We start from the raw sequence: 21,954 nt of genomic DNA, 5'->3' as shown, positions 1-21,954 counted from the left end.
TTAGCATGGAGTTTTCAGTTTGGATTTTAAAATTTTATTTGTTTTTACGTATGACTAAGGGAGTTTTTTTTGAGCACTGGCTGGTTTGGACACCAGGTGAGGGGTGCATAGACTCAGCCCCCGCCTTGCAGCTCTGACCCAGCTTGCAGAAAGAGCTGCAGGCAGCCAGGCTGTCACAGGTCACCTTGGCATGGGGAATGTCCCAGGCTGATGTGTGCCTTAGGTTGGGGGTTCTGCTGGGGTGACCGATGTGGTGACTTGGGTGGAGCTCTTGTGAAGCCTTCTGTTGAACATGGCAGCGCAGTGGGGTAAAGGACCAGGAATGCAAGGTCTTCCACTTGGTATCTCTTAAAATTGGGTCATCTGGCTGGTCTTCTGCCTGTCCCTAAAGTGAATGTAACACTATAGAGAAATGGCAGCTTGTAAAAGTAAGCGGTGGATGAAAACTGAGTAATCCCTGCTGACATCCCCGGGACAGGGTCCTGCCTGCTACTGTTCACCTGCCTCATCCCACGTAGCTTTAGGTCTGCAACATGAGGGTTTTGCAAGCATCGCCGGTTCCCTGTGCAACGTTTGCTTCCCTATCTTCTTAACATGGTGACAAAGATCACAAAAAACCTATTTGACTTCTCCTAAACATAAAAATTGTCTTGATCTTAAACAGTAAAGACTTACCTGGGGTGTTGAGTGCCCCTCACCCTCTGCCAAAATGCAGCAATCTCTGGAGCAAAGCTTGGTGGCAGCAAGGGAGACAACTGCCTTGGAGCAACATGGTGTAGAAGACTAAAACTGTTCTTGTAGGAGGATTTGTGATTTTGGACATGTCACATGTACTGTTTAAGCTACAATTTGTGGTACATAGGCAAGGAGGAGTCTGGGCTTGTTGCATGCCCCAGGGACTACATCAGTCTTGGAAATAGCCCTTCACTACTCTTTCTCACCCCATTTTTCTCTTGCTGCTGTGATGAAATTCTTGCAGCAAGCGTTCCCTTGCTGTTTTGAGTTTTGAGACAGAATGCACCTGGACAGATAGGATCCTGAATAAAGAGCCCCGTGGATGCTTGCAAGGTGTTGTGGAAACTACTGAGAGATGTTTTCACTGGTGTTTTGCATGAAGTCAATTAATACTGGTATTCAACTCTGTTTTTGTTCTCTTTGTGACAACTTCTGTGCAAGTTGTTTTGTATTTTTAAGGAAATTCAGGCAGGCTGAATGCTCTGCGTTTGTGTGAGGATATGTTTTTGTGCAGGTGCTTCCACAGACCCTTGGAAAGCTCTTTCTGGAGGTACATTGCATTCCATCAAGATGCAAAGGCGTTCCCACCTGACCACTTAGAGCAACAGTTGTAGGAGCATTTAGCAAGAAATCTTTTGTCTGAAATATGTTTTTAATAAACTATTCACTGAATATATTCAAACAACAAATAAATTCCTGCAAATCCAAGTCTATTTGCAGACAACTCACAAATGAGAGAGGCTAAATTAATTGAACGCTTTAGTCACTAGGGATAATGGTCCAGCTGTAACAGAGATCTCCAGATGTTTGTCTACAGAAGAGTATGCTTTCATAGGAAAAGAAAAACACTCGTGGGTATATTAACTCAGAAACAAGTTTACAGCTGTGTGCTTGTGCGCTCTGCCTTGCACTCCCACCAGCGACTGCGGAGCTCTGTTCCAAGGTTTCCTCTTGCAATAAACAGCCTCTTTATTTCTCTCTCATTGTCCTCCTGGCCACATTTAGACATCTGTGACGTGCAAAGTGAGGTAATTGTCCTGTGAAAGCCTCCCAGGCTTCAACAAATATCACCCTCACTGTGCTCCGGGGTGTACCACGTGTTGCAAGTACAGCTGGACTGCTGCTTCTTCCAGTTTAGGCTGTTGCGGCTTGACTTTTCCCTTTTATTTGGGTGGGTTTGCTGCACAGGACTATAGGTTGGGAGAACAAGATGCTGTGTGTTATGTTATGGCTGCTAGGAGCTTGCAGGGATGAGTGGAAGAGTTTTGGTGGTTGGAAAGGGGGGACGCTCTTGATTTAATTTCATCTATAGACTTGAGCTCTGCCCAACTTCTACCGAAGGAGTTTGGCTTTATCAGTGCTTTAGAGTCATCAGTCCAGTGCGCTCCATCCATTTCCCTCGGTCTTATTTTGTTTCTGTTGTTAAACAGCCCAAGCTGGTTTTGAAGCCCTGTAGCCAAAGTGCCCCATTACTCACAGGCAAGAGGACAATAGAACATGGGGCCGCTCTTAAATGTCTCTCCACGTTGGTGTCATTAATAACCGTAATGCTGGCATCACTTGCTCCTAAATAGCCTCATTTATCAACAAGCAATTTACTGCAGCGCTGTGGCGGGGACGCAGATAAGCTTGTGCCTCAGATACCCAGGCACCACCTGCCAAGTCTCTCCCTACCTTCTCTTTGGCATTTGAGAGGGGGGGAGGCATGGTAGGAAATGCTCCATCCAAGATGTGGCAGTCGTTGCCAGCCCCAAGGAGTTGGGTTGCGCTCAGAGGAAGGCGGCTTCAAGGCCAGGACTGGTGGACAAAGGGGTTGATGAGTTGCACGCGTTATATTTCCCCAGGCTGTCACCTTTGTGGAGAGTCTTTCAAGTGTCTGGTTGTTTCTCTTGGTTCTCTTAAGGGTTTCTTCTGCTTTTCAGGGGGTGAGAAGAGCAGGAAATGTAACCTTTCCAAAACTGGCCACGTTGGGCTTCAAATTTCTGGCCCATTTCTGTGAGTCTTGCTTTTACTGCAGCTGTATCTTGGAGATCAAGAGGTGCTAACTCAACTCCAGATAGATAAATCAAGAAGGGGTTTCACTGCATCTTCATTATAACCAGGCAGAATCCATCACCCAGCACATGTTTTGAAACCTCAGAGAGTTACTGTGACAGTCCAAGGCCAATTTGCTTATGGATCTGAAGTCTGCAGACAAAAATCTGACTGCTGGCTTTGGCCAGTCAGTGGGACTTTGACACACAAACCAAAGCACGCTTGTGCTGGAGCAAAACCTCCTGCAATATTTGGGCTGAGGATGGCTATGTTTATTTGTTCCCCTGAACCATTCAGAGAGCGGAGCAGCTGGGCCATAGGCAAGCTGTAGCACTAAAGGTTTTGCATTCCCTGTGAGACTGAGAGCCTCGGGGATGTTTCATCTTTTGTAAGGCGCAGATGAGATTTCAAACAAGACGTGAATGAATCCCGCTCGAACTTCACTTACGCAAGTCAAATTTGCTGACGGGTTTTTTTTCTTTTCCCCATTCATATTGATCAGCTCCTCAGCTTGACAGGGTTGCTGGCGGAGGAAGCGGGCTCTCAGGCAGCACTATTTCAGAGGTGGCATTTTACACTCTGGCTCATCCCTATTACTGGAGCACAGCTGGCGTCATACAGATGCGCCATTGATGGAGCAGTTCACTGATGTTCGCATGACTTCTCCGTTAGCATTGCTGGCATCATTGCCTTACTGTCCTGGGGGTGTCTTGCAGTCCTGCTCAATGGACCTGGTCCATAGGCATTGCAATCTGACGAGCTTTATCTCTGACCTCATATTAATTGCAGAACAGCTTCTCTTTTCTACTTAACACAAAGCTATGTTACCTTGTCTGGGTAAGATGCAAACTACCGTGTGTGTCATCTTACTCATAAATCATTTATTTACACCAAGTAGCAAAGTACTTCATTAACTAGACTTCTGGGGTCCTGCTTTTCTTCTGTTTGCCCTGGTGTATTTCTAGAAAGCTTGGTATGGCCAAAGAGAAACAATGAACTCGAGGATGCTGGGTGAGCTGCATCTTCCAGTCTCCTCTGAACCTCCTGCTTTCTGCACTGAGTGGGAGATTGCAGAGGGCATGTACCCCTCTTTTTCCAAGTTGAGGTGACTCCCATCTGAACGATCTCAGTGGAGCTTCTGTTAGCTCATTGCATCCACTAAGTAAAAGTAATCCCTGGAGCTAGGATTTGGTTTCAGTCCTCACTACTGTCCCAGCCAGCAGAGCTGGTTGATGCTCTCTGGACATACAGTAACTCTTAGTCTTCCACCTGCTCTGGACCTCCCTTTCTGGGAGGCACGGCAACATCTTGTATGCCTTGGTGGCGTGTTTTCGCTCGATTATCCCCTAGGCAAGCTTTGTCTAATCTTTCCTAGTGAGAGTGTGTGGCTTGCTTCAGCTGGTTACCCAGTCTTTACGCTCAATGGAAAGATGCCTCTGAAAATATGGGTGCTCAGCATCCCTGCTGCTACTTGGTTTTAGCTGGCAAGACACCTCTCAGTAGTCAAAAAGGGTGGCTGCAACAGGTCACCTACTGAAATGGTTTCTTCTGACCTGTGAAGCTCTTTGCATGGTGTCTTGGTTTCTCTGGCAGGATCAGGAGTCTCGTTATCTCTGTTCTTGCCAGCTGGCAGTCAAAATACAAGCTTGCCTGGCTCTGTTTAGAAAATTAGTCCTCTGCCCTTCTGCTCCCCAAATGGGACTGACCCCAGCACTATGGTGCTGCTGATTTAGTCTCTGTGCTTGTTTGTACAACTTGTTTGGTCAGTTGGCATAGTTTCTACGAATCATTCTTGTTTCTGGAAGCACAGTGACCCTAACATCAGTCACTACAGAAAGCCCCCAGCCACATGGTTCTGACCTCAAGATCCACGTTAATTTAGAGTTCACCCCAAGGAACAGCTTGGAATGATTGCTTTAAAGGAGTTTTCCCAAAACCCTATCTTTGCACGTAGTCAGTAAAACTCCTGGGAGGAAGTCTCCTCGCTATGTCCATGAGGACCCTTAGCTGTCCCAAGAGAGGTGGGATGCCCTGCTCCCTGCTTGTGCTGATTGGCTAGTTCATGTTGATGGGATGGCGGGCGACCACGACTTTTAAAGAAAAAGGGTTGCAACCCTAAGGATGGACACTCAGCTTTCCTTAGTTCAGCTATTATTTTCATGAAACTTGTAGGAATGCTGTGGTTTTTGTGGTGCAAATCCTTCTCCCGTGTTGGGCTGTAACTTGCCAGGGAGGCTCCTGAGTTGTTGGGGAGAATGATGGTCGTGGTCATTGCTGGGAGTGCCTGCCGTTAAAGTACTCGTGCAGCCTCTGGTGGGTGGGTCGGTGAATTCACTGGGTGTCCCACCTACACGCGTGTCCATTTTTCAAGGTGTGGTCTTCTAAAAGCTGGCCATCAAGGTAAGTGTTGGTACCTCAAAAAGTTGCCTTCAAAAGTGGCATTTGGGGAGGGGGTTAAATATCTCATCAGTGACCAGGTGTCCCGAGTCCTCTGGTGGTCTCCACCTCCATCTTGGAGCTTGCACAGGCACTGGGGGGAAACCACAGTGAGGATGAAGGTCTCACCATCACTGATCTTGTTTTTCTGCCTGTTACGGAGCCGTGATATTCACGCAGAGGAGAACTGGGTGGCGTTTCCCTCCCTGCTGGTACTGTGACAGTTTCCTTTGCCCTATGAGTGTTTAGTTAAAAAACAAACTCTTTTCTTTTTGGAGGGAGATAGGAAGGTCGGGAGAAGGCAGGAAGGAACAAAGGAAATATTGCTTATTCTTTCTGGGCTGTTTCTTATTTCAAAAATTAATTAGAAAAGGATATTCTATGGATTTAGGGTTTAAACTTTGTGTCAGAAATGTTAATCAAGACTGTATTAGCTAGATTTTCCTTGAGGAGTGAGTGGGGGGGGTTTACAAAGTGTTCAGGGTGTTTCAGAGACAGGCACGAGGCAGCGTGGAGCAGTACTCCTGGACATATTTGGCAGCACGGCCATGCAGAGGGAATGGGTTTGCCTTCACAGGTGGGGAGCACCCTCTTCCCAACTCCCCAGAGCTGCTAAAATTGGAGTTTGGATCTCATGTAGTCAGTGCTTCTGGGGCTATTCCAGGATTGTTTTTGTAGCATCTTTTCCAGGCCGGTTTTAAAAGCCCCCAGGCGACGTTGGGGCTTTCTGCCATTATTTAACACCTCAGTAGATTTCACTGCTGGGAAGTTTCTGCTAACCCCAGATTTATGTTTTCCTTTGCTTTTTCAGTTCATCCTGCCTCCTCCCACCCGCCATATGCGTGTCTCGTGAGTAGTTGTTAGTCTCATGAGGGCAGCTCCAAGGAGCAAGGCTGCATCTAATACTTAGAGTTTTTCAAGAATCCCCTTCCCCAGCCTCCTAGGCTAAGCTGTGTTGAATGACGAAGGTCTCTGTCTGATTTCCAACTGGCAGTGCTTGGAGATTAAAGCAATATTCCTGCAATGTTGGAATTGGAAATGTTCTTGCCTGCTTTGTATCATCTTGTCTATGCTCCTGAGAATTGCCCTGGTCTTCAGGAAACCTCAGGCTTTGTAAGGCGCTACACCGAGTGCTTTCCTGGGCTGACAGGACAACTTGTGCATTCCTGTCTTCAATTTACAGCTCTGCTGTAAAATACCAAGTTAATCTCGTGTGATTTCCCCCTTTATAACTCCCCAATGCTCAGTGCTTATGCTTCCCTTGGTGTTTATCCCCATCCCCCTTGTATTTATTCTGTAAGTTTACCAAGCGCAGACTTCCTGCTCTGGAAAGTCTAAATACTTTAATTTCACAATTCCCCGCTGCTCCTCTTGTTCTCTGACCCTTCTGAGGCAAAAGTGTGAGTGAACCACCAGTTGATTTTCTTTAAAATTAGTTTAAAACTAAGTGCCTTGAATGGTTGACTCACCTGCAGATCTCATCCTTGTGATGGGGCTGCTCTTCTCACTTGTGCTCTGCCTGGGAATAGGATCACATCCCAGCTGGAACCGGCTCCTCTCCTTCCCCCTCCTGTTGTGGGGATGAAGAGGGAAGGATAGATATCAATAAAAGTGAATGAGAATTTTTGACAGAGCAGCTTCTGTGAGGGAACTTTTTTTTTATGGTGCAAACAATGGATGGAGAAGAATTTGCATAAAACTCATTAGAAAAAAGTACAAGTTTCATAAATCTTGTGATAAATTAATGTGATATCATTCCGAACATGATGTATTAATTTTAGGATGAAATGAATGGGTCTGTGATCATTGTTGGTAATTATGAGGCTCCCAGGCAGTTTGGAGAGGAAATTATTTTTAAGAGGGTTTTTTAAGTGCGGGAACCCTTTTCACACCGGGAATATCTTAACAAACCGAGACTCCTTCTTTTACAAGTAGTTTTTTTTCTTATTTTACTCTCCTGGGGGTGTGTGGTTTGGGGGTTTTTTTTTGATGCAATTGTATTTACTTCCCTCTTTCATGCTGATACAGCCTATTCCTTCCCAAACAAAAGGAAACAAAAGTCCTTTCAGTTTTTGCAAACTTACCCGTGTTCTCCCTTATCCCAGGGACGGGCTGTGGGTTTTGTAGTGAACCGGAGGGCAGGAATTGCTGGATCCCTGCCTAAGCAGGCAGGGAGAAAGGAGAGGCAGGCACCTCCTGTGCCCGCTGCTGTATTTGCAGGGGTTTGCCCAGGGATGAGCATTTTTTTTAATCCCTTTTTTCCAGGCAGATCTGGAGATGCCACAGTGATGCTAAGGCATAGTGGTGATTTCGGCAGCAATATGCCAGCCTGGTTGGAGAGTTTTTGTTAATAAACCGCTGTCTCCAAGCCAAGGAGGTGCCAGTGAGTGAGCAAAGGCTGTGACCCCCATCCACTGCAAAGACACAACACCAGCATGAAGACATATGTTTTAAAGTGGTTTCGGAGAGCTTGCTTGATATGTGCGTTGCTGTAAGACCTGTTTGAAGGTTGATGGAGGGAAATTGCTCTGTCTTAACCGTGTTGATATAGGTGTTGACTTTAATTGGAAGGATGCCACTTCTCTGCCCGTGTGCATGCCAGCAGCCCAGTGACTGCGTGCACAGCCTCAGGTATTCCGTTTACTTTAATGATAATGTCAAGAAAGTTCAATATACCATTGTTTTTTGTATTTTTTCCCCCCTCTTATTTCTCTTGTAAAGTTAACTGAAGTGCTCGGAAAATAGCAAAGTAAACCCAAAAAGCCCTCTGTTATGGCTGTTCTTGGTGTGAACTCTTGGCTCTTCTTTACCCACTGCTGCGCTCTTCCTTTTAAATAGCTTTAAACATCCTTTTAAATGTCTCTACAAGAGCTGGGGGGAACGAAGGCAGGCAATGCCTCTTTCTGAGGTTTACTGCCAGCTGTCAGGTCTGCTTATGGATTCCGTCTCGACACTGACTCCCCACTTAAAATAACTAAATGCAGCAGAGAAATTACAGGCTCTGTCTCCTGCTCTGGCTTTGAGCATCTGAGGAACTAGGAAAAACTCTCTGCTGTGCCTTTCACCTTCCCAGCTTGATAAACTCCCTCAGAAATGGTTTTGACTGCACAGATTAGTTTTCCCTCTTCTCTGTCACCTCTGTGTTTGGCTCCTTTCTTTCCCATACGTGATGGGTGATGGCAGTAGCGCACCTGGTTCCTGGACCAGCTTGTCCTGGGCTTTTTCCCCCATAATTGACGAAGACCTCTTGTTTTTCTGATGGCAGAAACTGCTCTTTTCTCCTTTATTTATTATGAGGCCCTTTTTAAAAGGTGCTGGTGTCTCCCTGTCCTTTTTCACTCGCTCTGCAGCACAGCAGTTGGAACAGAGGCAGCCTTGTTGGTCAGGTAAGCTGATGCTTCTCAGCACCTGGAAAGAGAAGTGTGTAACGTTGAGCTCCGCTTGAATTGTAGGATCGGAAACTTTCTTTGCTGAGTTGTTCTGGAAAGTTTTCGCTCAAGTGGTTGAGCCCCTTTCTGAGAAGGGAGGCCAGAGAGTATCTGTTGAGTTTGTGTTTATGAAATGAGCTGGTAGCCACCTGCTTTGGGAGAAAGGCTTGGGGACGGATGAGTGGTTGCCCTTGTACCTGTGGTGTTGCTTTTAAGTATCCCTGAGCATACCTGAATTATGTTGGCCAGGGGGTAATCTCAGGGAGCTTGCATGGCATGAGTTTTGCTAACAATGTTCACCCAAGGCGTGCTCCAGCTGCAAGGAGCAAGGTTTTCCCTGCAGTAGCAGTCTAGAGCATGTGGTGGTTAGGCTCTGGGAGCCCACGTCTTCTGTGTAATCTATGGCCATCCGTGGCATGGACAGGGAAACTGCTCCAGGAGGCTGGGACCAACTGGGAGGAAGGCAGGAATGAAGATGGAGAGACCCGGGTGCCCGCAAGAGATTTCCTGAGCCCGAGTGTGCTTTGGTTGCTCTCTTAGCCTCCCGCACCATGCCCACGCTCACATCCCCCCCCTTTGCATCAGGTGGGGTCTCCTGTGCACGCTCTGTCCCCAGCTTGGGGCTCATCTTCTCTGGGAAAGCAATGAAGCCTCATCCCAAACATGGGAGCAGCTCTCACTTGCTGTAGCCTCCTGCTTGAAACTAGATTTTACTTTATTTTCCTTGCTAGGGAGTCACTGTCCTTTCTCTCCCTCACATTGCTCAGAGGTGGCATATTGTAGGATTGCTCAGCAGCACAGAAATATTGGCATTTCATCTTTTCTTTTAAAAAATCTCTGGGAAAACATCATGGAAGGGCTTTTTTTCTTCGTTTGTTTTTTTTTCTGAAAGGTGAAAGAGAAAATGAATTACAGGCAAAGAAAAGGGAGCAGGTGAAAAATGATAAGAACAGGGTTTGAATTTCAAGATCAGATCCATCAAATCCTGACACCAAGTGCATCAGAGGCCAGCCTGCTGTGATGAACTGGGCTAATTGGAGATGCCTGTGCTGGGGCGACTGGGGCAGGAAGGGCAGGGCTGCTGGCTAGCAGCTAACATCAGCAGTGATTGTGGGAGAAGTGAACGGGACATGATTGTCCCATCTCCCTTCCAAGGAAGGAAGGAGGGGGAGGCAAGGAAATCTGGTGGCAGCTACTTCGGAGCAAAAGCGTGGCGGTGGCCTTCATGTAAGGGGACTCCTTGCTGCAGGCTGTGGATGCTAAATTGATTTTTATGTAAATACATTTGTGCTGGTTTGAGAAGTTGAATAGCAACTGAAGGCTTTCTGTGCCAGCTAGTGACCTTGGTCGAGCACCATAGGCACTGCTCTTGGCATAAGGGCTGTCTCCCTGCTGCTTCCCTCCCCCTGTGGCACTGGCAGGCTCTGGACCGCTCTTGGTAGCGGTGGCAGAAGATGAGGAGCCAAGAGGCTGCATGGTGACTGTGCCCACAGATACGATCCAAAGCTCGGGAGGGGTGAGAAACAACGAGCCAAGGAGAAACAGGCACTGGCTTTTAAAAGCAGGGATTAAAATGCTTTTAATATTAATGTGTAGCTGATGCCTAAAGTCTTGAGCCCAAACGCCAGCACAGTCCATGGAGAGATTACTGTTTAACTCCACTTGGGTATGGATCAGACCTTTTACGAGAGCATCTTATTAAGCAACTAATTAGAAACCTGCCCCTTCTGTTGAATCCCAGTACCCTCCATCCCACCCCACCCCATTCCTGTGCAGACTGTGTCAGCATCTTGTTCTGGCAGCTTCTTCATCCTCTGACTCTTTCCCTGGCCTTGGGGCTCAGCGCTTCCAAAACCTTCCAGGAGCTCTAGGATCTTCCCGGAGAGTTTGCTTTTTCTCCTTTCTCATCTGCCTCTTGAAAGCAAAACCAATTGAGAGGAATTGGAAGGGCACAGCCCCTTTGCCTACTTTCCTCCTTGGCAAAATGGAATGGCGAGAAAAATACACAGGTTTACCGCTGCAAGCAAGGTGCTGAGACAGGAGTTCCTGTAAAGGGGGGGAAAAGTACACCCCATAAAGCAGCCAAACCTAAAAAGTTTAATAAAATCCTAGCAGGAACAAAACAAGAAGCAACAACAACAAAAAAAAGCTCCCGAGGTCAGTCAAAGTTCAAGACTTGGAGAAAGAAGAAAATCTGTGTATGTGTGAGAAAGAGGGAGAAATAGCCGTGATTGAGAGAAAGGACGCAAAAGGAGACAAGATAAATTGTGATTATCTGGTGGAATCAAGACACTTAACTGCCCCGTCTGATTCCTGAGGGGAAACAAATGGAACCTATAACTTTGCACTGTAGAAGGATAATTTGTCCCTGTTTCCTCAGCCCTCGCCAGAGCCAGGTCGACACTTGGGCAGCTCAAACAGCATCCTCAGCATGGCCCAGGGAGAGCTGGGTCATGTTATTTTTCTCTGCAAGTGCCCTGAGAGGGGTTTCTGACAGATGTGGAGCTCCGTGGGCTCTGCATGCCTTGTCCAAGCGGGACCCTCTGCTTTTTGATGATTTCCTAGTGATACAGACACCCTTATGTGAAGGTGCTAGTGCTGCTTTTGCAATCCTTTGGCAATTCCCATGTTGCTTCCATGAAAGAGAGCATGGAGTCCAGCTGTGGAGCTGAGTATTGCTGGGTTGGGTGTTTGCCTTGGTCTGGCTTCACCTATGGGTGGGACAACAGTACCTTCCCTGTGATCACCCTGGAAAATGGGATTTCTTGTGGCCTGTTGAATGGTGACTGTGACCCAGATGCTCCAGCTGTGTGTGTTTGCCTTGTGCTGTCCAGCTAGTCTGCTCCTCCTCCCTTGGTGCAGTAAATTGAGAGGGCAAAAAAGATATGGGAGGAAAAGTAGGATTAAATAAATTGGTGCTAAAGGAATTGGTGGAAGGTAGCTCACAGAAACTTTTGTTGTGGTGGTGAAAGTGGTGAAGGAGCCGAGCATGCTCCGCTGCGATCCTCTCTCGCTGCATCCTGCACGCCTGGTTTACACCACGCACCTAAACTTAGCATTCTCCCTGGGTAAAGCTTGCAAAAATCAGAGTAACAAATGACAAAGCGATTGTGAAGTCTCATTTCTTATTTCAGGGAGCTGTTTCTCATTATCTTCTATTTAGTTTGTTATTTTGATCTGTATTTTATGCAATTTTTTTTCTATAATGAATTGGGAGGTGCTCCTAAGTTAGGATGGTGATTACTGGCTGATGGGACAGGTAAGAGAATGGGTAAAATAGCTCTTAATTTTTGGTGCCTCACTTGTGAGGGTTTGTTTAAAATGGTATTTTCCTGTGATACAGGAAAACAACATGCAGCTTACACTTTAATGTTTTGAGCTGCCCTATTTATGTCCTAATGAAGTTTCTTGTTTCTAACAAATAAAAAGAAAGAAAAGTTGAGGAGGGTATAGGTGCTGCATGTTCCCTTTTCCTCTTTTTACCCACTAAATCTGTCCTTGATTTTGATACGCCTGGACCAGAGAGCAGTCAAGCCCAGCATACTGTTTCACAGGCATCTAACTTTGCACGTCTGCAGACTGGCAGGAGCGAGAAATGCAGGTGTGATGATGCACTCTGCCCAGAAATGCCTTGCCTTGTTCTCCAGGTTATCCTGAATTTAGGAACTAAATTCCCTGACACTGGGAGGTAGCTGTAACACAAAGAGACAGAGAAGAGTTAAATGTTTGTTTGCTGGCTGATTTCTTTTTTTTTTTGTGCAAGTGGGTTTGCAGCACACAAACCATGAATGCAACTATGATTAGAACAGGGTGGGACATGGTTTTCCTATTCAGCAGGATTTTTAAGATTGTTTCCCTTCCACTGAGGGAATGCAACCAAGACTTTTTAGAGTTTGAAGTATTTGCAGTTCCCCAGGGAATTGCAGATACCCTGTTGATCTAGGGCTTTTGAATGAGATGTAAACAGCGAAAGTCTGTTTCTCCCATTAAATTTGGCAGAATAGAGAGGTATGAGCCTGGATTTATCTTGGCCTAGTTACTGGCTTTCACTGCCATGGGGACGGTCACAGTCTTGCTTGTTTCCTGGGGCAAAGAAACCTTTGCTAAGGATGGCTTCAGATGTCCTCCAAAATAAAACCAAGCTAGTAGCTTGTTTCATATCAAGGCTCCGAGGTTTGAGAAAGTGTAGGGTCACTTTGTATCTCCACTGTTGGCTTCACTGAAGAGACAGGAACATTGCAGATCAACTGGCTGATCACAGTGGTTTGGATAAGGACTCTTGTTTTCAGGTCTTTGTCCAAAATGTCTTTGATTGTGACCCGTCACTTGCTTGCACCTGTGTTGGTGGAAGGAATTTTTTTTCCCCAGTGGTTAATTGTAGTTGCTGTTTTTAAAACAACTGATATTCTTTCTTCTAACAGAAATTCATCTAGGTTTGGGCACTGAGTCTTGCTGTTCTTTCTTGCTCTGGAATAGTCATCTTAAGTCTTACATTTTGTCGTCTTCATGGATGTGCTTGAGATCCTGAGTCATCTCGCTGCTCTTTGTCATAAATGAAGCAGTTTGAGCTTTTAAAACCTTTGTTAAGTGTAAAGTATTTTTGCTAGCTCTTGAATGTTTATGGCATCCTCTTGCATCCAGTCCCGAAGACGGTGCAGCCAGCCAAGCAGTTTGCAGAATTGCACTCTTGGTAGAACCGGCTATATACCCCTAAAGTCACTCCTCCAAGAGCCCAGACTGCACCTGGCTCTACCAGCCAGGGCATGGAAAGAGCTCCTTGCATGCTTGGACCCCCAGCCCTTCCAGACTGGCTGGTTTTGGGATGCCCTCCTCTGCGGCTGTGGTCCACCAGCCTTTTTCGAGGGTGTTTGGAGCGGGGTCATGAAAACCGATTTTTTACCAAACAAGCCCCAATTACCAAGCGCTTCACCTGGCTGCTTGGTCCTCCCTGTTATTTCCCTTGCTGTCACCCGAGTTTGTACCGAGAGCAATTTTACGTTATGCTAGGATGTCCTCCTGACCACGGTCGGTGGCCTTGGGACCTGCCAGACAGCTGGGTCCTCACTCAAGCGTGCTTCGTCGATGTTGTACAGCACTAAATTTTTAATCAGAAAGTCACGCAGTGCTAAATCAAATGCCTTACAAAAGTCTATTATTTCTTCACAGTTACCTTTATCTGCCAAAATTGTAATCTCATCAAAGAATAAAATCAGGTTTGTTTGACAAGGCCTATTTTCCATAAAATCATGTTGACTGTCATTAATTATGTTCCTATCGTTTAATTCTTTATTAATGGAATCTCATATCAGCTTTTTTCGTTATTTCCGCCATGATTGATGGTCAGGCCGATCGGTCGGTAATTGCCTATGTCGCTCTGCTTGCCAAGCTGTGCTGCCATATTTGCCCTCCGGTCTGCCAGAGCTTCCTTCCTCTTCCCAGATGGATGAAATTTTGGCATCTGTTCTCCTTGGTCAGATGATTTGGGGTCGTAGGGTGCTCTCGTACTGCCAAAGACAGCTCACGCAGAGGTTGTCCACCCCCCCCATCCTTGGGGCCAGGTGGCCAAGGGGATCTCCTGTCCTTATCTCCACCTACCAGCTTTTTTCCTCCTATTTTCTCCCCTGTCCTGCTGAGGGAGGGGACTGAGAGCAGCTGGGTGGGTGACAGGCAGCCAGCCATGGTCAACCCACCACACCAGACTTTGAACGTGCTCAGAGGTTTCGTGGAGAGGCCCAAAATGATCCAAGGAGGTTCTTACGGGGCTGAAATGAGGCTCCAAGGGTGGTGACCATCCCTTGCTTTCAGCGCAGTAGAAGTCGTCCTGCTCTGGGAGTAGCGTGGAGATCACAAACAGGACACACGGCTCCCACGCAGCAACTTCAGAGGGTCTGGGTTGCCTCTTGGGTGCAGTCAGGAAGAGTCATTTGCAACTGCATGCCCGTGAGGGATGGTTGAGCAAGGCCTGTGTTGGCTGGGATATTCAAGATGCTGCAGAATATGGTTTCAAACATGATTTGGTAGAAGATAGTGATGGATTTGTCCCAGCATCTCTCATGCTCTCTGGATGTGTTGGTTCCACCTATGTCAGAGACCAGCACTTGCTGCAGCTGCGGTGTTTTAAAACAAACCCCAGGTCTGTGTCTGGCTCCAGGCCCTGTAGGCCTCACATCCGTGCTTTTGGCCTTGGGATGTTTGCTTTTAACCTGGAAATGTTGTATCTGCTGGTGGTGCCCCTTGGCGGGGGAGAGCGTGATGGAGGCTGGTAGGTGCTTACCCAGAAGAGTCATGGGTTCCTCCACTGTCTCTAGTGCCTGAGATGGCCATGCTTCTGCTGAGCTAATGTGACTCTTCTGATAAGGGCGAGGGAGGAGAGGAGCTGTGGTACAATTTATGTGTGTTAGAGAGAACAGTGGGACCATGCACAGCTTGACTCCCCTTGCTCTGCTGTATAAATGTCTGAGGCATTGTAGCACCATGGGAAAATAGTTTGGGGATGACTTAAGGGAGGAAGGCAGAAGACCTAAGTATTTTCAGGATTTCTTCCCTTCTGTCCTGTTTTGCTCATGATTTCTTTTCTCTCCGTCTCTTCCAGGTTCCTCAGTGACTCAGCTGCTGGCCCGGGACCTAGACAACGACCCGCTGGTCTTCGGAGTGGTTGGGGAGGAGGCCAGCCGGTTCTTCGCAGTGGAGAGTGTGACCGGTGTTGTCTGGCTCAGGCAGCCCTTGGACAGAGAGGTGATGCTGCTTTCTGCTGAGAGCATCCTCTGCTGAGGGGAGGGGGAAAAAAGTCTCCGCTGGGATAAATGGTGGCCTCTCCAGCTTTTGTGGCAGCTGAGATGCAGCCTGGGTGTTGCTCCCCCACGGAGTCAGGAATCTAGGCGTCTGATGTGTCCCCATTGGGCTCTGTCCCTAGCCACCCTGTCACTGTGGGGACAGAGGTAGTAAGCAGGGTGCTTTGGTTTGGTCTGGCTTGTTGGTTTTCCTGGATCCCAGAATAAAATCTGTGAGTTCAAAAGTAAAGAAAATAATAAATGGAGATGATCTACCAAAGAGCAGGATGCTCATACATTCAGGGAAATTTATAGGCTCCTTCTTTAAATCTACATTCCAATTAAATCCTTTACTATTTAAAACAATGTGTGAAGAGATGTGAGGTATCCCTGCTTATTCAATCTCATCATGACTTTTCATCATCTTGTGGATTCAGGCTGCTGGATGCTAGATTTGGCAAGATTCTTGCCTCGAAGCTGTTTCATGCCACTATTTTCAATGGTAGTTTTGGTGTGCAAAGACAGGGTATCCCATCCAGGTGTGTGTTTTACAACTGCCCTGGCCTTTGCCGCGTTTCTGGAGCGAGGAGGAAGGGATAGCACAGGTACTTGGACAGGAGCTTGGTAAGACTGGGAAAATACTATACAATTTGGGCAACATGCTTAATTTCCCTGTGCTCCTGTGCTTAGCACTTCTTTTGCCAGCGGCAGCGTTGTGAAGATAAAACCCATTAACACACCTCAGGCGCTGGCAGTCCCGGTCAGAGCCAGCCAGATGTGGGGATGTGAAGGAGCAGAGCAGTGGATGCTGCTCAGGCTGGGTGAAGGCAAACCCAATTTCACAGTGTTAAGAGCGAGGCTCTGGAAAAATGAAGCATTTTTCTTCACCCCTCTCCCCTCCGCCTCCCTGTGCCAACAGCTGCTGGCATGAGTCATAAATCTTCTCTTATTCAAATGCCTACCGCTTCCCAATACTTATGATAACATCCTTAAGCCAAGGAGGGTGATCAATAGATGTAGGTGGCTTTTGGTGGAGGGTGGGAAGCGAAGGAGTTGAGCAGAGCTTGCATGCGTGGCCAGGCTGAACCAGGAGAGGAGCCTGCACCCATCAGCTGATCCCAGGGGCTCAAAGTCAGCGATACATGGAAGAGGGTGAAGACAGACACGTGCATAGCTTGGTATGGATAAGGGAAAGGTGTAAATGACAATGTATGGTGGAGGAAGCAGGATGGCGTGAGAGGGAAGGGATGGAGGTGGACAGCACACTGGGAGCAGAGAACGCTGGCCTGGATGCATGCAATCAAGAAGTTAGGGGAGAGAAAGCCATACAAGAAAAGTGGTGGGGAAAGAAAAGCAAGAGATCAATTCTTGTATAATGGAGGAGAAAGAGAGAGACTTGAAAAGGGAGAGGGAGTCATAGTAAGGTAAACGATGCAGGAAAAGGGAAAACAGAGAAAAGGAGGAAGGAGTGAATGTATAGAGGCAAAACAATTTTTAAAAGATTTTTTTCACTCCCACAAAGATTAGAAGGAAAACAGTTTTTTAAAAAAAAAAAGACAAACCCCAAGTCTAAAAATAAGTATGTGCTAAAATGAAGGGTGGAGACAGAAATTAGCATATGGCAGCTCTCTTTGATTATTTTATCAAGTTTTTAAAATTAAATGCTCAACAGGTTGTTTCTTCTCTCCTGTTTCTCCTTTCTTCCCTACTGCTTTGTCCCTCGCGGTGGCACTGATGGGTAGGGGGGAAACGGGGGGGGTGAGAAAGATGCTGGCACAGCAGGGTGGGATGTCACAGGAGCAGAGGCTCTCCTCTCCATTTGTATTTCAGCTCTTTGTTCTGCCTGCAAGCATTGCCCCGAGGCAGGAGCTAGGAAAGGCTTTCTCAGGTTTAATTCCTCAGCTGTTTGGATGGGGGATCTGGGGGAGGACAGAAATGGGGGCAGGAGGGGACATGCTATGGTAAGCTGTTCCCCAAACCCTTCTCCAAGATGAACCTGCTACCCTGGTGCAAGCAGACTCCTGGTCTGGGCACCAGTGGCTGCTGCCTGTCCCTGAGCTGATCTTATTAGGAATAAATCAACCAAATCTGCAGCACAGAGAACCATTTCAAGCTTGCTTTCCAGCCTTTCCTGCACGATGCTGTCACTGTGCTCAAGCAGCTCATGCAGGGCAGGGGCACTGGGGGTGGGAAGGGATGCTGGAGGAGGAAGGGATTGCTGGGACTGGGGGAACCAAAACACCTGATGGTGCCCAGGTACCAGACAGGTGTGGTGGTCCAAGTCCTGCTGTCTATCCCTGCCTGATTCCTTGGTAAAACATGAGCGAAACAATTGCCAGTGGAAAAGAAAGGTCAGGAAGAGAAGGTCTGCCTCCACTAGCAATATCCCCCTGCCCTGACGCCAAAATAATTCCCTCTTCCCCACTTGTCCCTCACCCCAGCACCAGTGACTTTAATATATTGCCATTTAAGACCAAGCTGTTAATTTTGTTAAAGCAATAAGGGGCAGAGAGGACTGCACAGGCATTTTTTTTGAATGGGTGTATGGGATTTCAGCCAGTTCTTACTACAGACCCTGGGCTTTATCCCAGTGTTCCCAGCTATGTGATATCCCAAGAACTGCTGCATGGCAGGTAAGTTGGGAAAGCAGCAGCAAGATTTAGATGTCCTCAGTGAGACTGTGTTGTATTGTCATCTCAAACAAAAGCTAATTACACAGCTCCTTCTTTGGACTTTCTTCTCTTTTCGCATCGTCCCTGTATCTTGCAGTCGGAGATGGTGCCAGGTCACAGTACACCGTGGGTGGAAAACTGCTTTTCTCTGCCTGGACTGGGCGGGCATGCAAAGAAAGCTGGGGCTTGCTGGCACGCCACAGAAGGTTAAACAGTGGGCTCCTCTCATCTACTTTAGCCTAGTTGTCTGTTTAAAGTGCTCGGCTGCTAGTCGGGAAGTCGGTTCCTTAGTCCCCACATCCTCCTGACCCAGGGCAGAGTGGCTCTCCGTGCCTGTGAAATACACTGGAGCCCTGCTGGCAGTAATATTTCTCAGCTTTTTATACTCAACATAGGTAATTGCGCTCAAGCACCCCTTCTCTTCTTGAAGGTCCTGAAAGCATTTTGCATGTAATAATATTGGCTAAAAGTCCCAAGCCTGCCATCTGCAGATAAACACTACAGTATCTTTAATTATATGTTTTTCTTCTCCTTCCCTTTCAGACTAAGTCAGAATTCACGGTTGAATTTTCTGTCAGTGACAGCCAAGGGGTAAGTGTGACTTCTCATTTCATGGTCTGTGGCACGGGAGGAGGGGAGCAGGGAGGATGAGCTGAGTTGCCAGGGGACCTTCTGTATCGTACCAGGGGGAGTCTGGGGAGCGGGACCACCCCTGGCCATCACTTGCCAAAAGCCCAAGTTAGAAAAAGCAGCCACAAGCTTGCTTTAGGTTTTAAATCCATGCATAAGGCTGACACCCACTCCCTGTCGTTATCCTTGTGGCCGTAGGTGATCAAAGGGACGGTCAACATCCAAGTCGGAGACGTGAATGACAACGCCCCACGGTTCCACAACCAGCCCTACAGCGTTCGCATCCCAGAGGTAGGGATTGCCACAGCCTCTCTACGCAGCCTGGCTTCTGGCTCTTCCCTCGGTGCCCGTGCTTGCTGCCTGGTTGCTGCTGCAGAGCTGGCTGCCTGAGGGCCACCAAAGTACGGGACTGTCCTCCTGCCCTGGACCCTCACTGCGGCTGGGGGGAGGATTAAACCTGTGGAAGTTATTGTTGCCTGAAAATGGGCAGAAGCAAAGTGATGGCATTTTGGGTGTTGGGGGAACGCAGGTGGAAGAGGAGGTTTGGAGCTCAGAGCCTTTGCAGCCTTGGTGATGTCTTTCCCATGACAAATGTAAAGTTTGAAAACAGCTGTAAATGGGAATCTGTTTCTTTTTCTCTTCCTTTGAGCCGGGGGGATGTGCAGCTCTTGTCACAGAGGTGACCTGGGGCAGGACTAAATATTTCTCCAAACACCTGATTTCTGGCAGAGTCCTACCCGAAGGCTTCTGCCCTTGCTAGTGATTTCCTTTAACACCTCCTTGGCAGAACTTGTCCCATGATGTCCTAGGAATAAAGTAGGGAGGAAGCGACCACAAAAGATCATCTGGCCCAAGCTCCTGCTAAAGCAGAGAGAATTTTCATGTTAGATCAGGTTGCTAAGGGCTTTATCCAGCCAAGTGTTGAATATCTCCAAGGACAGACTTTCCACAACCTTCTGCTGCGCTCTCTCTGTGCTGGCCGTTGCAAAAGAGGTGACACCTAGTCATACCATCAGGGAGAGCTTCTGCACCTAGACCTCAGCTTGGCAGAAATACGCCAAGAACTTACAGATCTGATGTGAATTTAGACTTTAAAGATGTGGAGTGAAAGGTGGTTTCTGGTGCTAGGAGGACAAGGTCAGGTGGTTATATTTGAAATAGGGGATTAGCAGGGCATTTCACATCCTCCAGTGGAGGAAACCTCTCCCTCTTGCACCATGGTGCCAGGGCAGAGCCCATTTTTCCCAGAGCATGCCTTGGGGTGTGGATGAGGTCAAGTGTGCATCTGTGTGTGAAATCAAGCAGTCTTCGGTAATTGAGAGCTGCAAACGATTGTGTTACAATGGTTTATTTAATATGCTGACTGCTGACGCCCTGCCATGCTGGGCTGTGATCTTTCCCTGTCCCTCTGCTGCGAGGATGAGGTTTCTTCATTAGGTTGCTTGTGATGTATGAGCCGGGAGTTTTAGTCTCGTTTTGCGCCAAGTCATCTGAAACCTCCCTTTGAGAATGACACTGGGTCAGAGTCATTTCTTCTCCTCTTTAAAGCACAAACAGTGCAGAAATGACTTGGCAAAAGCTGCACGTGCAGCTCCTCGCTCTCGCCTTTCTGCTCGGGCCTCTGGAAGCTGATGGGCGGCCGTCTTGCCTTGCTACCGCTCCTCCTGGTGATGCTGTCTGTAGAGGTCTGCAAAGCAAAAGGAATGTCAGTAGGACTGAAGGAGAATAGTCTCCTCTCCCCTGCCCTCAGATTTATCTCTGGTTTTGCTATTTACAGCACCTGGTCCAGAGGACTCCCTTCTCCATGTGAAGAGAAGGAAAGTGGATTTCTGTGTCTCCCCTGGGAACTGGTGCTGCATTAAGCCCTGATGTTTATATACCTGGAGCAGCTGTGCCATATCTCCTCTTGCTTGTCGCTTCTGCTCTAAGAGCCGATATTGCAAATCTTAAGCCTTCCAGATTTCCGATCTTAACCTGTGTCAAGCCTGGGGAGGGGAGGGCAAAGGTCCAGTGTTGGTTTGGAAAATTAAGGCTGGCTGAGGAAAGGGAACTGTGGGCAGGTGATCTGGACAAAAACTAAATAAAAGAAGAGGCTGAACCCCAGAGCCTCCCTCTCGCATGTCATGCTGCTTTGCACATGAGCTGGGGTTTTGCTGGGAGGGATTTCCAGGACCGTCTGATTGTTTGGGGTATAGCAAGCATGATGCTTCCCCCAGTGCACCTGCTCTGCCACTTGGCCTGCATAGCTGTGCTTTTCTGGAGGGTGATCTAATCTAATTGTAAGGCATCATGTGCCAGTTTCTAGTTTCTATCCATGATCTTTAACCAAGGGCATTGATCAGAGGTAATGAGCCACAAACTCGTTGCTTAGCCAGCATCCTGGAGGCACTTCTGTTCTTCTGCCGGGGAGATAGCGTTTCCTTGTCAGGCACTGTGAAAGCAAGGGATGGAGTCCTACCACCTAAGGAGGACGCTCCAAGGACTATGGTCCATGGAAGATGTGAGCAGTGAATTTACTCTGTGTGTGCTGGCACAGCTCTCGAGGAAGAGATGCCCTCTTGCTTTGAGAGCTTTGCTGGGCCATGGGTTGTCCCTGTTGCTTGTCCACAAGTACTTGAAGCTGGAGGTGATGTGGCATGGAGATGTGCCTTCAGAAGCTGAGGCCCCCCCAGAGCCAGGGGACACCTTGAATGCAGCTGAGGCTGGGGAGCCAGTCATGGTAGGGGATGACAGCATCCCCAGGTCACCCCCATGCTCCAGACAGCTCAGGCCAGGGTGAACAGTGAGGGCATGGGTAGCAAATTCTGTCTCAAAGACCACCCAGCCCAAGCTGAAGGGCCTATAGCTAATGAATAAACAGGGGCTGGAGCCTGGGGATGGAGAAGAGGCTAGCAGAAGTGCTAGTGCGGCTTTGCATAGGCTGGCTCTGTGCAGAATTGGCAGCTAATGAGGGTTTTTCTCTTTTTAATTTTGAGATAAATGGGTGTATCGATTTGCAGTTGTCCTAGCTAATGGAGCAGCAACAGAAAGGCTATTTAAACCTCACTGCTATTGTGCGGCACTAGGAAAGTCAAAAGAAGAGTGTGCATAAATAAATGGAACATGAAGTAAACTGACCTTTAAAAACAATACTGCCTCTAAATACCCATCCCGGTGTTTTATGCAGTCCGCTTGATTCGAGAATGGGAATTTATTTGGGCATGGGCTGCGGACTGTGATTCCTCTCTAGCATGGGGAGGGGGGGAGAGG

At 47.7% G+C, this 21,954-nt stretch overlaps 1 protein-coding gene across 1 annotated transcript in view; it reads left to right on the top strand.

The window, feature by feature from the left end:
* The window catches only part of LOC143160299 (cadherin-23-like), a 157,666-nt gene that overhangs the window by 28,496 nt on the left and 107,216 nt on the right, over nucleotides 1-21,954 (top strand). Inside the window, exons 4-6 of the mRNA XM_076338026.1 lie at nucleotides 15,226-15,368; nucleotides 18,619-18,666; nucleotides 18,904-18,996. Of these exons, the coding sequence (XP_076194141.1) occupies nucleotides 15,226-15,368; nucleotides 18,619-18,666; nucleotides 18,904-18,996 (284 nt within the window). The remainder of the gene's footprint in view (nucleotides 1-15,225; nucleotides 15,369-18,618; nucleotides 18,667-18,903; nucleotides 18,997-21,954) is intronic.

The sequence above is a fragment of the Aptenodytes patagonicus genome, chromosome 5 (genome assembly GCF_965638725.1).
Source record: "Aptenodytes patagonicus chromosome 5, bAptPat1.pri.cur, whole genome shotgun sequence".
Taxonomy (NCBI): Eukaryota; Metazoa; Chordata; class Aves; order Sphenisciformes; family Spheniscidae; genus Aptenodytes; species Aptenodytes patagonicus.
The sequence above is the reverse complement of the archived record's forward strand: the minus strand, read 5'-3'. Positions and strand labels throughout refer to the sequence as shown.